The sequence below is a fragment of the Anabrus simplex genome, chromosome 6 (genome assembly GCF_040414725.1).
Source record: "Anabrus simplex isolate iqAnaSimp1 chromosome 6, ASM4041472v1, whole genome shotgun sequence".
Lineage (NCBI taxonomy): Eukaryota > Metazoa > Arthropoda > Insecta > Orthoptera > Tettigoniidae > Anabrus > Anabrus simplex.
In genome coordinates this window covers 126,283,091-126,300,721 of record NC_090270.1, presented here as the reverse complement: position 1 = coordinate 126,300,721, position 17,631 = coordinate 126,283,091, and the positions used below count along the sequence as shown (strand labels likewise).

Below are 17,631 nucleotides of genomic sequence, written 5' to 3'. Positions count from 1 at the left end.
TAAAAACTGGTAGACTAATTCAAGGTAGATGGAGCAAAAGTACAGTTTTTTTTAAAAAACTGTCTAATAAGAACAAAATTGTGGTATGTGTATTATAGCTGTGCAAACTGATTACTGTTGAGTCTACCTAGAAATTAATCCACAGCCTTAAATGGTTCTGAAGAGAAGACTGGTTCAACTGGAATCTCAAACCATCCCATCTGAGGAGCATATTACTAAGCTAAGTGCCAAGTATGGATCACGGAACATAACATCGGGTATGTAATACAGCCATTATACTTTCAAAATTACCCTTCTCTTATTTCAGTCAATTCTTACAATAAAGTTGGGGTTCAGCCACAAAGATCATTGTTCTCACCGTGTGGGGAGTGGTAGATCCTTTGGGTTTTGAGGCAGCTACATAAGCCAGATATTGGATCACTTTCTTAGTGTTTTCAGTCTTACCAGCACCGGACTCTCCTGTACACAGGATGGACTGGTCTTCACGATCTGCAACAGCACACATCACAAATTATACATTAAATTTCAACCTCAGAAGTAATGAATATATTAATTATACAATACAAAAATACAAAATTAAAGTAATAAACAACAGATTTGGAATTATTACAAAATGCATTAAACACAGTATACACTCCCTATCTCAATGTTCTAATGACAGGTTATACATGATACCATAATTAAACTTTACATTCTGTATTGGTCCAATCTCCTAATAACATTCCCTATATTACACCAATAATATACTTGTTATGCCAGGTTATCCAAGACTACAGCATATGACTTCAGACTATTACATGTTATAAATCTCAGTTTTGGTCCATACATACATACATACATACAGTACATACATACATATATGCATTATCATTATAGACTGTTATGCCTTTCAGCGTTCAGTCTGCAAGCCTCTGTGAATTTACTAAACGTCGCCACAATCCTCGATTTGCAACTAGTGTTGTGGCCTCATTTAGTTCTATACCTCTTATCTTTAAATCGTTAGAAACCGAGTCTAACCATTGTCGTCTTGGTCTACCTCTAATTCTCTTACCCTCCATAGCAGAGTCCATTATTCTCCTAGGTAACCTATCCACCTCCATTCGCCTCACATGACCCCACAACCAAAGCCGGTTTATGCGTACAGCTTCATCCATCGAGTTCATTCCTAAATTAGCCCTTATCTCCTCATTCCGAGTACCATCCTGCCATTGTCCCCACCTGTTTGTACCAGCAATCATTCTTGCTACTTTCATGTCTGTTACTTCTAACTTATAAGATATCCTGAGTCCACCCAGCTTTCGCTCCCGTAAAGCAAAGATTGTCTGAAAACAGACCGATGTAAAGATAGTTTCGTCTGGGAACTGACTTCCTTCTTACAGAATACCGTTGATCGCAACTGCGAGCTCACTGCATTAGCTTTACGACATCTTGATTCAATCTCACTATATTACCATCCTGGGACAACACACAACCTAAAAACTTGAAATTATCGACCTGTTCTATCTTTGTATCACCAATCTGACATTCAATTCTGTTGAATTTCTTACCTACTGACATCAATTTAGTCTTCGAGAGGCTAATTTTCATACCATACTCATCGCACCTATTTTCAAGTTCCAAGATATTAGACTGCAGGCTTTCGGCACAATCTGCCATTAAGACCAAGTTGTCAGCATAGGCCAGACTGCTTACTACATTTCCACCTAACTGAATCCCTCCCTGCCATTTTATACCTTTCTGCAGATGATCCATGTAAACTACGAACAGCAAAGGTGAAAGATTACAGCCTTGTCTAACCCCTGTAAGTACCCTGAACCAAGAACTCATTCTACCATCAATTCTCACTGAAGCCCAATTGTCAACATAAATGCCTTTGATTGATTTTAATAATCTACCTTTAATTCCATAGTCCCCCCAGGATGGCGAATATCTTTTTCCTCAGTACCCAGTCATATGCTTTCTCTAGATCTACGAAACAAACACAACTGCCTATTCCTCTCGTAGCATTTTTCAATTACCTGGCGCATACTGAAAATCTGATCCTGACAGCCTCTCTGTGGTCTGAAACCACATTGAGTTTCATCCAACTTCCTCTCAACAACTGATCGCACCCTCCCTTCCAAGATACCAGTGAATACTTTGCCTGGTATACTAATCAATGAGATACCTCGATAGTTGTTGCAATCCTTCCTGTTCCCTTGCTTATAGATAGGTGCAATTACTGCTTTTGTCCAATCTGAAGGTACCTTACCAACACTCCATGCTAATTTTACCACTCTATGCAGCCATTTCATTCCTGCCTTCCCACTATACTTCACCATTTCAGGTCTAATTTCATCTATTCCTGCTGCTTTATGACAATGGAGTTTATTTACCATCCTTTCCACTTCCTCAAGCATAATTTCATCAACATTTTCCTCCTCCCCATGAGCTTGGTTGTTCGCAACACCACCATCATGATTTCCTTTTACATTGAGAAGATGTTCAAAATATTCCCTCCACCTCTCCAGTGATTCCCTGGGATCTATTATGAGTTCACCTGAATTACTCAAAACACTGTTCATTTCCTTTTTCCCTCCCTTCCTAAGATTCTATATTACTGTCCAGAAAGGTTTCCCTGCTGCTTGACCTAGCCTTTCCAGGCTGTTACCAAAATATTCAAATGACTTCTTTTTGGATTCAACAACTATTTGTTTTGCTCTGTTTCTTTCATCTACGTACAAATCCCTGTCTGCCTCGGCCCTTGTTTGGAGCCATTTCCAATAAGCCTTCTTTTTTACGTTTACAAGCTGCTCTCACTTCATCATTCCACCAAGATGTTTGCCTTTTCCCATCTTTACACACAGTTGTTCCTAGGCATTGCCTTGCTGTTTCTACTACAGCATCCCTGTATGCCACCCATTCACTTTCTATATCCTGAACCTGCTTACTGTCTACTGTTCGAAACTTCTCACTAATCATATCCATGTACTTCTGTCTAATTTCCTCATCCAGGTGATTTCCTACCCTTATTCGTTTGCAGACAGATTTCACTTTCTCTACCCTAGGCCTAGAGATACTTAGTTCACTACAGATCAGATAGTGGTCTGTATCATCGAAAAATCCATGGAAAACTCGTACATTCCTAACAGATTTCCTGAATTCGAAGTCTGTTAAGATATAATCTATTATGGATCTGGTACCCCTAGCCTCCCATGTGTAGCGGTGAATAGCCTTATTCTTGAAGAATGTATTCATAACAGCTAAACCCATACTAGCACAGAAGTCCAGCAAACGCTTCCCATTCCCATTAGCTTCCATATCTTTCCCACATTTACCAATCGCCCTTTCGTATCCTTCAGTTCTATTCCCAACTCTCGCACTGAAATCGCCCATTAGCACTATTCTACCCTTGCTGTTGACCCTGACCACAATGTCACTCAATGCTTCATAAAACTTGTCAACTTCATTCTCATCTGCACCCTCACATGGTGAATACACGGACACAATTCTAGTCCTAATTCCTCCAACTGACAAATCTACCTACATCATTCGCTCATTTACGTGCCGAACAGAAACTATGTTGCGTGCAATGGTATTCCTGATAAAGAGCCCTACCCCAGACTCTGGCCTTCCCTTTCTAACACCCGTCAAGTACACTTATATAATCTCCCATCTCTTCCTCGTTATCTCCCCTTAACCGAATATCACTTACTCCTAGCACATCCAGATGCATCCTCTTTGCTGACTCAGCCAGTTCTACTTTCTTCCATAAGCCCCATTAATATTGATAGCTCCCCATCGAATTCCATTTCGTTCGCCAAGTTGCTTCCAAGAGAGTCCCTCGCCTATCGAATGGAAGTGGGACTCCGTTACTCCCATTGATCCGAGGCTTGCTTAAAATGTTCCGAGCTCAGTAAATTCATGAAGCAGGACGCTACCCTACTTAGTCCGTATTGAAAATTTACAGTTCAAAAATAATAAAGGTGTTCTTTAATCCACCTATTCAAACTTCAACTGATAGTCTGTTTATGTAACCACTGTAAGTGGAAATTAAAGTATTGAATAGGTGGATTAAAGAACACCTTTATTATTTTTGAATTCAGACTGTCTCAGGTTGTAGGTTGTATAAGACACCTTTCCTCCCTTCACCCTTCTTGGTTGGATGTAGATTTTTTACACAGGTCATTAATAGTACATCATGGAGTATATCATCCCTATATCCAGTCTATTTTTTTCAATCCAGAATGTTACGTTATACTGCATAACTTATATTACTCATGTCATTATACACTCACGTTCATAAAAACCTGAACACCTTGAAAGAAGTTAGGAAGTCCATAATCACAAGAAGACATCATTAGTGTGTTCTGAAGAAATGATTAGCATTTGAAACATGTCAGCCCTCAGGTTCAAGGTCCACATTGATATATCGGCGCCCCACCACCGACTGGTAAGGGGTGCCTGCGGCTCTCGCCGTCGCTATAAACCGAAGGTAATGGATCAGTGTGACTTAAGCAGACATGCAGGATGCCTCACAGACGTATGCAAGAATCGTACTGTCAAATGGGTGAGTTTGAAATAGGGCGCATTACTGGCATGAGAGAATGTGATGCATCCATCCGAGAAATTGCTGCTCGTGTGGGGCGAAGTGTGTCGGCAGTGCAGCGGGTGTGTACAAAATGGTTCACAGAAGGCCATAGAACATGAAGAGATGGGTCTGGTCGCACTACCCAGACCACTCCCCGAGAAGATCGACACCTCATCCGAATGGCATTGCGGGACAGATCTGCATCCTTCTCTGCTCTGGTGCAACAGTAGAACAGTGTAACACATCATACACTATCAGAAGTGACAGTCTGTTGCCATTTATTATGGTCTGGGTTACCGGCGCGTCGTCCACTTCAACACCTACCTTTGACTAATGTGCACAAACATGCTAAGCGCAATGATGTATGGATCGATGTCACTGGGGACAGGAATGGCAGCAGATAATGTTTTCGGACGAATCCAGGTTATGTTTGAAAATGATGGCCGTATTTTGGCTCGCTGCAGACAGGGGAAGAGGCATCACATTGACTGCATTTGCACAAGACATACAGCGTCAACTCAAGGCCTTATGGTATGGGGTGCTATTGGGTACAACCACAAATCACAGTTGGTACGTGTCCAGGGCACTGTGACCAGTGTGACGTACATGGATGACATCCTGCGACCCATAGCCATACCCTTTCTGCATGATAACCTTTCTCCAGACAGCAGAACAATGCACGACCACATGTTGCTGAATGAACACATGCCTTCTTGTTGTCACAGGATGTCAGACTGTTGCCTTGGCCCGCCCGATCACCGGACTTGTCGCCAATCGAAAATGTGTGGGATATGGTGAAAGGACGGGTGCGGTGCTGTGACCCAATGCCAACCACCAAAAATGAACTGTGGACCAGGTGAATGCAGCATGGATGGCTACACCCCAGGACGCCATTCGCGCCTTATACACGTCAATACCATCACGCATGGAACAAGTTACCAGTGCCCATGGAGGACCCAGTACCAACTAGGCAAAAGGACACATGCTGAACCTAAGTGACTGAAATGCTGCTTGTATCTGCAGAACATGTTAATGAACATGTCCTGAGAATATGAACTTCCTATCTCTAGTCTTTTTTCTTGCCATTTGTTTAACATTGCACTGACACAGATAGGTCTTATGGCAACGATGGGACAGGAAAAGCCTAGGAATGGCAAGGAAACAGCCGTGGCCTTGATTAAGGTACAGCCCCAGCATTTGCTCGGTGTGAAAATGGGAAACCACGGAAAACCATTTTCAGGGCTGCCAACAGTGGGGTTCGAACCTACCATCTCCCAGATGCGAGTTCACAGCTGCGCGCTCCTAACCGCATGGCCAACTCGCCCGGTCTATCTCTAGTCTTTCCAGGTGTTCTGTTTTTTTATGAACATCAGTGTACTTCTGTTGTACTGTATTGTGGTGATTAATATTCTAACCATCTTGAATGGAGCTTCACAGCTCTACATATATTACCCTTAAGTAATCAATCAATCAATCAATCAATCAATCAATCAATCAATAGGTCAAAAACTGAAAAATTATGGATGAAAAATGTATCTTTCCAGATCCCAGAACAAAAATGTCCTTGTAATTTGTTATAAAAATGAATTATTATAAAATGTTTATTGCTGCCATAGTCATCTGTTTATTATGAAGTACATTATAATAAATATTATCACATGCATCACTAATGGCAAATGTAAGTTTAAAAGATCAAAAATTTTAAAATATGGCAACTGTTACTATTGCAAACATACAATCTCAAGCATTAGGTTTGTGCAATTTTCAAACAGTGTTATACACAAGCCTGAAAAAAACAGACCAGTAAATATGAATGGATGCCAAAGATCAAGTAACTTGCCTCAGTTATGAGAGAAGGAGAAAGTATAGCCACAGTTATGAGAGAAGGAGAAAGTATATAAGTAACTACTAGAAATGTACAAACAGTGCACCCCCCTTCTCCAATAGTCAAATGACACTACCACTTCCCCTCTTAACTTCTCCGTGGTTTGAATATCTGCCCTTGACTCATGCCTTTTACAGCTATAAGAAATTCCTTCAACATCAGTTTCTTTTATAAACAATGGCATCTGTACTTCCAGTTTGCCTCTGTTATTAAGCAAATTTCAGGTTTCATATGAACTAGACAGCTCCCCGCAAGTTTAAAGGATACACATACAGAAAACCTGCCCTCATCTTGAAATTTAAATTTAGCAAAATTTTGTGCTCAATACTCCTCAGAGAGAGAAATGTTATAATTCAGGTGTGTAAGTTCCCATTTCAATCAACTGCAACAAAACATGCATCTTGTTCAGTCTGTAAGCGAAAGCAAGCCTGTAGTTTAACATGGCTGTTGATCTCCTGACGACGATGACAACACGATCTTTTTTAAGTGGAATCAAATAGACCAATGTGACTTAATTTCAAAAATCTTCTGTACATTGGCTGGGATTCCCCAAGTCTGTTTTCACACCCCACCTCAGTCTAGTCTAGTCTAGTCTAGTCTAGTCTGGTCTAGTCTTCTCTCTCTCTCTCTCTCTCTCATATTACAGACTATTCCTGTCAGCATACATGTAGTACAGTTGGTTAGGCACTCACCTTCTATGTCCAAGTCTGCAGTGATCGAGTCACATTGTGCAATTGGCTGTCAATTAACTGAAGTATTCATAAATCAGAGACATACGCAAATAATTTATATGCATGCTAAAAACCAACTCAAGTCCTAGTGTCACTTAAAATTTATAGCAAACAAACGGGGATATTAAACATGCATTATTTATTATTCGGTCTGTAAGCCTCTCCAAAATCCTCTATGTGAAGCAAACATTGCACTTTGGCGTAATGAACAAACAAGTACAATTATCGTCATTTGGGATACCGTAACATGCCCTTACTTGCCAAACCTGCCCAACATACAGCCCAACCACTGAATTTAATAAATATGCACAGCTTCAACATTTCTGTTCTTTCTGTCTTAAATAAGCCCAGATTCATTTCTGATGTGATAGTGTTTACAGCGCACTGAGCCTTCTGATATCGGCTATAATAACATTGTTACCTTTACTGACCTGTCTCAGACTTATGCTTAACTCTGACAGTACAAAATTACTGCAATATGAGCAATACAAATTAACACCATCATTAATGCAACCATTCCCTGTGCTGAATGGTTGGTTGGTTTGGTTTGGTTTGGTTTGGTTTGGTTTGGTTTGGTTGGCGAGTGCATTTCGGTGGATTTGGCAGACATACGCTATAGCACCTTCTGGCCTAGTGAGGAAAGCAATAGGAAACCACAGGGTGAGTTGGCCGTGCAGTTAGGGGTGCGCAGCTGTGAGCTTGTATCCAGGAAACAGTAGGTTCGAAACCGACAGTCGGCAGCCCTGAAAATGGTTTCCCGTGGCTGTACCTTCAGGAAACCAGCTTGCAATTCATTCCCCAAGTACACCTCTTCAGTAACACCTAGGCTACCTACGACAGCTGACAGTGAAGCTGTTAAGGACCTAACCAGTTTTCAGACTGAAGACTCAAAACATACGTACTATGGTCATCACGGAAATACTTCTTTCCACCGCCCTTGTACCAGCAATTTATCTCATAGCCTGCACACATCTTCTAGTATAGCAAAAATGGCCTGAACAAATACAGTAAGTATAATGTAATATGAATTCACTGCATTTACCACATTTCGATTCCACACCTTTTGCGGCCTTCATTCCAAAATACACATGCCTGAAACGATTCCCAACTGTTCACTGTAGGGACTGCTATAGTTAGCTTTTTTGTTTGTTTTTTGCCTTGTTTGCCGTGTTGCCGAAGACTTATTCAACAGGGTTTTTTTCATTATTTACATCTTGTTTTTATTGTATTGTGGGTTGCTTTCTGTATGTTTTCCTTTTGGGTTGTTCTCTCTTTTATTTCTCCGTAAAAATTAATTTGGTTGAAAAACTGTACAATCTGGAGAAATAAATAAATAAATTTACTACTACTACATATTGCCTAACCCGCATTCGAGCCTAGCGTTCTTCCGAGTCTACATGACTCATCTTGGAAATGTGCCATAACATCCACTATGCACTTGTTCCTAGTTCTCCACTTTTAATAAAAAAATCGTCAGGTTATCTCTGTCACTCTTGGGACCGCGAGATCATTCTAAGTTTTGCCTGCTCCCCCCTCCCTAGTGTTTTAACGTCGCACTAACACTCGAAGGTTTTCGGCGATGCAAGGATGGGAAAGGGCTAGGACTAGGAGGGTAGTGGCCGAGGCCTTGAGGTACAGTCCCAGCATTCGCCTAGTGTGAAAATAGGGAAACCACGGGAATACATCGTCAGGGTTGCCGACGGTGAAATTCGAACCCATCTTCTCCTGAATGCAACAACGCAACCCTAACCGCACGGCCAAACTCTTCTTGAAGCCCTGTGTTTTTCGGGAAATATACGCTCTCGCTCTAGATGTCGCTGAGATTCGAACACGAATCATCTGGGTGAAAAGCCAGCAGCTTACCCACTATGCTCATAATTCCACCCGCCCTCTAAAGACGTCCCCCTGTGGGTGGGGGCGGTAGAATAACACCCACGGTATCCCCTGCCTGTCGTAAGAGGCGACTAAAAGGGGCCCCAGGGGCTCTGAACTATGGAGCGTGGATTGGCGACCACGGGGCCCTCAGCTGAGTCCTGGCATTGCTTCCACTTACTTGTGTCAGGCTCCTCACTTTCATCTATCCTATCCGACCTCCCTTGGTCAACTCTTGTTCTTTTCCGACCCCGGCGCTATTAGGTTTGCGAGGGCTAGGGAGTCTTTCATTTTCACGCCCTTCGTGGCCCTTGTCTTCCTTTGGCCGATACCTTCATTTTTCGAAGTGTCGGACCCCTTCCATTTTTCTCTCTGATTAGTGTTATATAGAGGATGGTTGCCTAGTTGTACTTCCTCTTAAAACAATAATCACCACCACCTCTAAAGACGTTAAATCAAAACCAAGTACAGTAGAACCCCGCTTAACCGAAATGCTCTTGCAAAATTGTATTTTAATATTTTGTTTTTACCCACTCGTTCTTAGCCGTCGATGTTGTAATTATCTTGCTATATGTGCTGAGCGCTACTAGGCAAACCCTATTTTTATATTATGACACGCCAGAATGCACGTGTAGCATAAAACAAAACACTTTCTTACCCTCTAGTTCGTTCCACGATATTTTTTTTCCCCTTGAACAAGCAGGAATTATTACTAGTGTATTATTCGTCATGAAGACTCAGACCTTGACAATAGCAGTTCTGAGAATTAAGTTATTACAGCAGATGATGGATTTAATGCATAGGAGGTAAGATTGGTTTCGGATTTTTATTAACATACAGTACCACAAGCTTCAATTACAGTACTGTAATAAAATTACTGTATACAGTATTCAGTTCAGTAGTAACAAAAAATTGTTTCATTATTTCAGATTGCTTTGCGCTTTGTTGAACAAAGCAATGAATCTACACCAGCTGATGTACGGTTGATTAAACGGTGGCGCGACATACCTGCACGACAGCGCTGCGCCAAGAAAATTCAGAAGAAAATCACTAATTTTATACAATGAGTGATTATGTAAATATGTTAATGTTAATATACAGTATGCACCTTTGCTTAACAGAGTTTATGCATTTTTATTTCGACATTTTAACTTCCGAAAATTTTTACTATGTGTCATCCGAAAAAACGCGTCAACCGAAGTGGCTAAGTCCCCTTTATTTCGGATGAACGGGGTTCTACTCTAATTCACTTGAGCCCAACTGCTTAGCATACCGTACTTCTCCAAAATCGAACCCCACCCTACCATTTCATGTCTGCCAGTAAACTATGTGCATCAATTAGGAACAATACCGGTACTGCTGAATACAACCTTGTCTAAACCCCAGAACTACTTCGAACTAATTCCGCCATCAATCCTAAAACTTAGAGCACATGTAGGATGCAATAGTTACGTAGAAATGAAAAAGGTTAGCACAGGATAGGGTGGCATGGAGGCTGCATCAAGCCAGTCTATGGACTGATGACTCCAACAACAACATCCTAATACTTAAAAGTTTAGCCGGGCTGAGTGGCTCAGACAGATGAGGCGCTGGCCTTCTTTGGCAGGTTCGATCCTGGCTCTGTCCGGTGGTATTTGAAGGTGCTCAAATACGTCAGCCTCGTACCGGTAATTTATTGGCACGTAACAACTCCAACCAAAACACCGACAACTCGGCGTCTCGGCGTCAGTGGGACGTAAAAACAACAGCATTAGTAGGCTATTACTTAAAAGTTTTCGTATTTAAAAAAAAAATGCAAAGCTTCGATATCTTAAACTCAAGCACTTAGCACCAACATCACATCTAAAAGACCTGAAAGACGGGTTCGAGGCAAAAGTAGTGCCGTATGAAAGTCACGACGCAACACCGACCGTTAATCTGCAAACTACGCATCAAGTTACCAGTAAACAAACACGTACAGCGAACTCAACCAGCGAGAATCAAATGGTGGCTCTTCAATCAATCAACACTGATATGCATTTATGGCAGTCGCCCAGGTGGCAAATTCCCTATCTGTCACTTTCCTAGTCTTTTCTTAAATGATTGCAAAGAATTTGGAAATTTACCCTTGGTAATTTATTCCAATCCGTAACTCCCCTACCTATAAACGAATATTTGTCCCCAATCTGTCCTCTTGAATTCCAACTTTTCGAAGAGGAGGGACCCGACATAGCTGCACGGATTACTGGTACACTCCGTTTGATCATCACCGTGGAGGAACGTTGGATGAAACTGAAAGGGGCTGCTTTGCTCATGTTATTGTTGGAACAAAAAAGCCAGGTCGCCGGTGGATCGATACAGATACACGACTTCAGAACGATAATGCCAAAAACGCACTACGCAAGAAGATAAAGATTGTCACATGAGTTTCTTGCCGGCAGAACATCGCCTTGTGGGAATGCCTATAGAACAGCCCGTAGCAAAGCGAAGAACATAGCCAGAACAAAATTCGCACGGTTTGTAGGTATTTACGCAAAACTTGAACATGCGTGAACGGGAGCGAGACATCTGCATGCTTGCTAAATCAAGATCTCGCAAAATGGAGAACATCCATAGATTCTACCCTGTCAGTGATGAAAATGGCACCTTGCCGCTTGATTACGGAAAAGCAAGAGAAAGCTGGCAAAACTACTTCCTGAAGATCTCAACCGAAGAATTCCCCCACTCGCCAATACCGCCAATTTCTGTTGTCCAAGGGCCAGAGAAATACATTTAAATCGGAGAGGTGAAGGCTGCTCTACAGAAAATTAAGCCAGGAAAGGCCACCGCTCCAGATGATCTTCCAGCAGAACTGCCTATATACCGAACTCTGAAGAGTGAGGGTCCCGATGAGTGTGCTAATTATCACCTAATTCGGTTGCAACATTGAGAGGTTGCAACATTCCAGTCTTTGCCTTGAAAGTGAACTTGATAGAAACATTGAGAGGTTGCAACATTCCAGTCACTTCACCAGGAATGACCACCATATCGTACTTTTCTTGCCGACACTTCTCTTTAACGCCATCTATCAAATGACCTCGAAAACTGAAGTACAAGCATCGAACGCGGGCATAGGCGGGCATAGGAGTGCACCTGGTCGCCGAATCCACACTGTTTCTAACCAGTCCATGAAAAGGTCTTCAGTCATCCAGCCGTTTTGTTGCATTCGAACAATAACACCTGATGGTAGCTTTTCTTTGGGGAGAGTATTACGCTTAAAAAATAGCGCATGATATAAGTTTGTGCCCATCAGCAGTGACTAACATCACAGTGCACCTCCTCCTGGTATGTCGAAAAACAAGGTGTTTCGTCAGCGTTACCGATGGTCGCCAGGTTGTAATCATTCTTCTTTCGAAGAGTGATAACGTGTTTTTGAAACTCGAGCAGCTTCTCCAGAAAACGTTGCGCCACGATGTCCGCCGCCTCACTGCCAGATCCTGTCGCTTCATAAAACGCCTTAGCCTTTCATAGCTGACTCCAAATTCAGTATACAGCATGTTCTGTGGGGTCTTGCTTTCCGCACATTTTCTAGTAGCTTTGTTTCCATCTGAGGGCATTTTGCTTCTTTACCCCGAAAGGCCTGTGTTTCTATTGATTCTCTCAAGAGATGTATTCGGGTTCACCCAACGACGAACATTTTTAAGATCGATATCGTATTTTCTTCCTGCCTTTCTTTTACCATTTTCTTCTGCATGTTTCACTATCGCTAATTTGAACTTTACTGTATAACTTGTTCGTACGCGACCGATGCTGATGTTAAACCTTCACACTTCCGTAATAATCATTCCGTGTGGCTGTTTCTAGCCGAGTGCAGACCCTCTGATGAAGGTGGGCGGCATCTGCCATGTGTAGGTAACTGCGTGTTATTGTGATGGAGGATAGTGTTATATGTGCTGTGTGAGTTGCAGGGATGTTGGGGACAGCACAAACAGCCCCGGGTCTGGAATTTTAGCCCCGGGACGCTCTGAACCGAAGGCCAGTGCGCTGACCATTCAGCCAGTGAGTCGGAGAAAACTCGTGTCCTCATACCGAGGTGGTGCAGCTCTTTTCAGGCACACCCCCACATACCAGCCCTCCTGCCATTCTTAAATTTCTGGCAGTACCGGGAATCGAACCCGGGCCCCGAGGACGGCAAGCTAATAACACTAACCGTCACGCTACGGAAGCGGACATAACCCTCAGTGAACTATGATTACGTACGTACAGTACCGGTAAAACTTGTCGGGCAGGTTTGTTGGGTAGGGGAAGTTGGGATTACCTGCAACATAACCACCCCCTTCAATATCGCGCAGTATGGAATTCAATGCAGCAAAACAATTTACAAAGTTGCCATATTTCATCGCTCTTTTCTTACAAAAACAACGGTGTGGCGGAGCCTATACACGCCTGAATACGGTAAATGTGAAAAGGCCTCAGTTTTTAAATATGGATGGTGTTCAGATAAGTTATGCTTTACATAAAAAACAAACGAACTCTATGGAGCAACAGCCCCGAAAGGCCATGCATGACCTACCAAGCTAACGCCCCTCAGCCCGAAGGCCTGCAGATTATGAGGTGTCGTGTAGTCAGCGCATGACGAATCCTCTCCGCCGTTATTCTTGGCTTTCTACACCGGTATGCTTCACAACCTGTACATTTTAGTGGGCTGTCACCATTTCAGTGACAATGTTCCTGATTAATCGCAGTTGGAGATGACTTACGAATATAATGAAACGAGCTCGGGTAACAGCTTGGATTACTTTTCATTGATAAAAATGTATTACTCTTATCACACTATTCTTTAAGTCCATGTATCTTCTAAAATTATTGCTCTAAAGAGGCCACAATATGTATGAATACATATTTTTGTATTCTAAATGCGATGGAATAAAAATACGGTGATTGGAATTTTTATCTGCCCCGATCAGAATGTTTGTCTATTAGTCGAGAAACAACATGAGAACAAGCCGCATCATCTCGTATTCTTGGACCTCGAGAAGGCCTTCGAACGAGTACCGTCCAGTCTTTTGACTAGAGTTTCGAAAACAACGTTTGCCATATCTTGTCAAATGGGTGCAACTGCTTGATGCAGAACGAGGAAGCTACCTCCAAACTACTGCAGGACGATTCAACGACTTTCCTCCCAACATAGTACGCGTTCACCAAGATTCTGCCCTATTAACGTCCCTGTTCAACTTACTGATGGACACTATGACAGCTGACCTACACCGGACATTACCGTGGACCCTTTTCTAGACTGACGATGCCATACTAGCTGCAGAGAACAAAATCCCAAAACCAAACCCCATGGCCTACCGATCGACCGCTGCTCAGCCCGAAGGCCTGCAGATTATGGGGTATCGTATGGTCAGCACGAGTCCTCTCGACCGTTATTTTTGGCTTTCTAGACCGGGGCCGCCATCTCGCCGTCAGATAGCTCCTCTATTGTAATCACGTAGGCTATGAGGACCACAAACCAGTTCTCAGGTCTAGGTAAGAATCCCTGACCTGGCCGCCAATCGAACCCGGGTATCCGGGTAAGAGACAGGCACGCTACCCCTACCTACAGCGCGAGGCCGGCTGCAGAGAACAAGCTAGATCTAAAATGTCAAACTGAAGAATAGAGAGACAGACTGGAGATATATGGCCTGCGCCTCACCAAGAAAAAACAGTGTACAGGACGTTAGACGCACAAGAAATGGGGACCATCAAAGTAGACGGCGACGACCAGCTGCTAGTGAGAAACTTTAAATACCTTGGTTCCACGACAGCTGACGACGGCCAACTCGTCGAAGAGGTCAACACGACAATTCATGCAGCCTGAATGAAGAGGCGAACAACCGGAGTTACTTGTGACAGCAACATGAAAGATCATCTAAAAATCCACCGTTATGTCATCTGTCCTGTCCTGGATGCGAATGTTGGCCGACTACGACTGAGACAGAACGTTGGCTTAGCGTAGTGGGTGCTGAGGACGACAACAGGCATAATTTAATTAGAACGAGTTTCCAACGACAGCATTGCGAAACGGTTTAGCGTTTGACCAATCCCTGAGAAAATGCACGAGCGGTATCTCTGATGGTTTGCTCATGTTTTACAAGAAGGAGACAACACAGTATTGCCAAGACGAGCTTCAACCTACAGGTCGTCGGCAGAAGGATCAACGGGACCGACATACTACATACGGCATGAATATCCATCCAGTTGCGGTCCGAGATAGAATGAAATGGAAACAGCAGAACCCTGTAGACCGCTGAAACACTATTTTATAGAACCTTTCGGAATAACACTAGAGTGGGTGAATTTAAGTAAATCAATCATTCCGCGGCCAAATGGTGTGGTAAGTCGATTACGCTGCCTTCCAAGATTTTAGGTTGTAGTCGATATTTTACGTTTGGGATTTTACACTTCCTGATTCAAAAAGTGGTCGGGTGAAAATTACTCTGTACCAGAGTAAAAAAAAAAAAAAAAAAAAGAAAGAAGGAAGTCAAGGAGCCCGACAATTATTAACAATTAGCGTACAAATTTCTTGACTACATGGAGGTTCAGCAAGTTTATTAAATAAATGGACTTGAGAAATGTATATTAAAGAGCAGGTCAAGAAATATTGTATTATGAAAGAACAAAGTGATCTGGTAAAGTTCGGCGCTGATTCTGTTATAAAAGTTTGCGTTGAGAAGTGTACTTGTGCGTGAAGGGCCTGTTATGATCTGAATAATGAATTACAGAATTTGTTCGTATGAACTGAGGCCCCAATAAGAATTACAGAATAATATCAAGAAGCCTATACACCACAGGAAAACATACAGAGGTTCTCAAGCACAAGACAGCATCTAGCCTGCAAGACCGTAACAAATATGGGTTTGTGCTGGCCTGCACTGAATGCTACCGTCTATGCTCTTAACAATTAAGCTCTGTGTTAGAAGAGCAAAAATAGGACGAGTACTGCTTTCATTTGCTGGCTCTTAAATCTGCACTGTAAATATAGCACATAGGGAAACGCGTTTTAAGTGTAGAACGAATATCCATGAAAGTCCATAATCTGGATTCGGATAAAAAATTCCTCTTTCCCAGTAACAAATCCAGTAATGAAAAGTAACATACTTTTCCATACTGCTTCTTTCCTATAAGTCCTCCAAGCTATCACAACGTAGTGCGGTCAATACGAACTTTTCTAGTGATCGTACGCAAGTTGCAGGAGCTACAAGAACAACTTTTAATAGTGTCGGTCAGAGCACAACTAAAATGGAACGTAATGAATATTGAGCAGGAAAGGGCGTAAATAGCAATAAAACGAAGAACTGCGCGACCTCTGAAGCCGCACCACGTTAACTGAAGGTTCTTCGTGTCAATACATACGTAAGTATGTTTTCGTTTTTCTTCCGTTTTAGGGTTTTACATTGTTTGACAGTGCGGGCAGTCAAGGTATATCTCAGTATAGAAAATTATAATGCTAACTTATCTCAAGGAAAAAAGAAATCATGTGAATATTCAAGCTCAGAATTTTGAAGACTCTCTGCTCATGTGGACAGATGAATAAGATTGTAGTGACTGTGACAACTGCTCTGAAGAGTTAGTTCCTCCTCTGAATAGCCGTAACAACGGATGTTGAAAGTTCGTTGGAAATATAGGCTCAAAATGCAATATTTCCCCAGAGTCACGAGTCACAATTCGTCGTATTCTCGGATCTGGCACTCCAACCTAAAAGGCAAGGGAAGTTGAAGTGGGCGCGAATAGCAAGAAGACATGCAGAATTTTCCGGCAAGTAAAAGAAGGTAAAAGCTTTATGCGTGCTTTGCCTGCAAGAAACCAATCTGCATGCAGTTCGTTCGTAAATCTCCCGTAGAAGTAATGGTGTGAAAAATTCTGATAAACTGAGAACAGTAACTTTGACAATTTCAGTTTCTGGGGTGTGTCAGATTTTTCAAAATGGCATTTTCCCAAGCCTCAATTCTTGATTTAGGTACTGAGAAGACATACAAATGATACTTTTGAGGGGGGGAAGGGAGTTCACGGCAGTGCATTGTAGGTAAGGTTTTAGTAGTCTGCTTAATGGACCCCCCCCCCCAATCCCAGTACGGCGAACATCTTTTCCCTCTTTTTCCCTCTGTTCTCTGCCATATGTCTTCTTTAGATCTACGAAACAAACATAACTACATTCCTCTCGTAGCATTTTTCAATTACCTGACGCATACTGAAAAGCTGATCCTGACAGCCCCTCTATGGTCTGAAACCACACTGGTTTTAATTCAACTTACTCTCAACCAATGACCGCACTCTCCCTTCCAAAATCCCAGTGAATACATTACCTGGTATCTGATCAATGAGATACCTCGATAGTTGTTGCAATCCTTCCTGTTGCCTTGCTAACAAATAGGTGCAACTACTGCTTTTGTCCAATCAGAACGTACCTTACTAATACCGGTACTCCATGTTAATATTACCCTACAAAGCCATTTCATCCCCGCCTTCCCGCTATATTTCACCATTTCTGGTCTAATTTCATCTATTCCTGCTGGTTTATGACAACGAGGTTTATTTATCATTTTTTCCACTTCCTCAAACGTAATTTCACC

General features: G+C 42.4%; 1 protein-coding gene across 3 annotated transcripts in view; it reads right to left on the bottom strand.

The window, feature by feature from the left end:
- zip (myosin heavy chain 10) overlaps nt 1–17,631 on the bottom strand; it is a 458,974-nt gene that overhangs the window by 258,036 nt on the left and 183,307 nt on the right. For all 3 annotated transcript variants that reach the window (XR_010860546.2, XM_067149903.2, XM_067149904.2), the window contains exon 3: nt 359–489. Coding sequence is in view for 2 of the 3 variants with exons in the window: in XM_067149903.2 (XP_067006004.1) it covers nt 359–489 (131 nt within the window). In the remaining variant the exon portion in view is untranslated. The remainder of the gene's footprint in view (nt 1–358; nt 490–17,631) is intronic.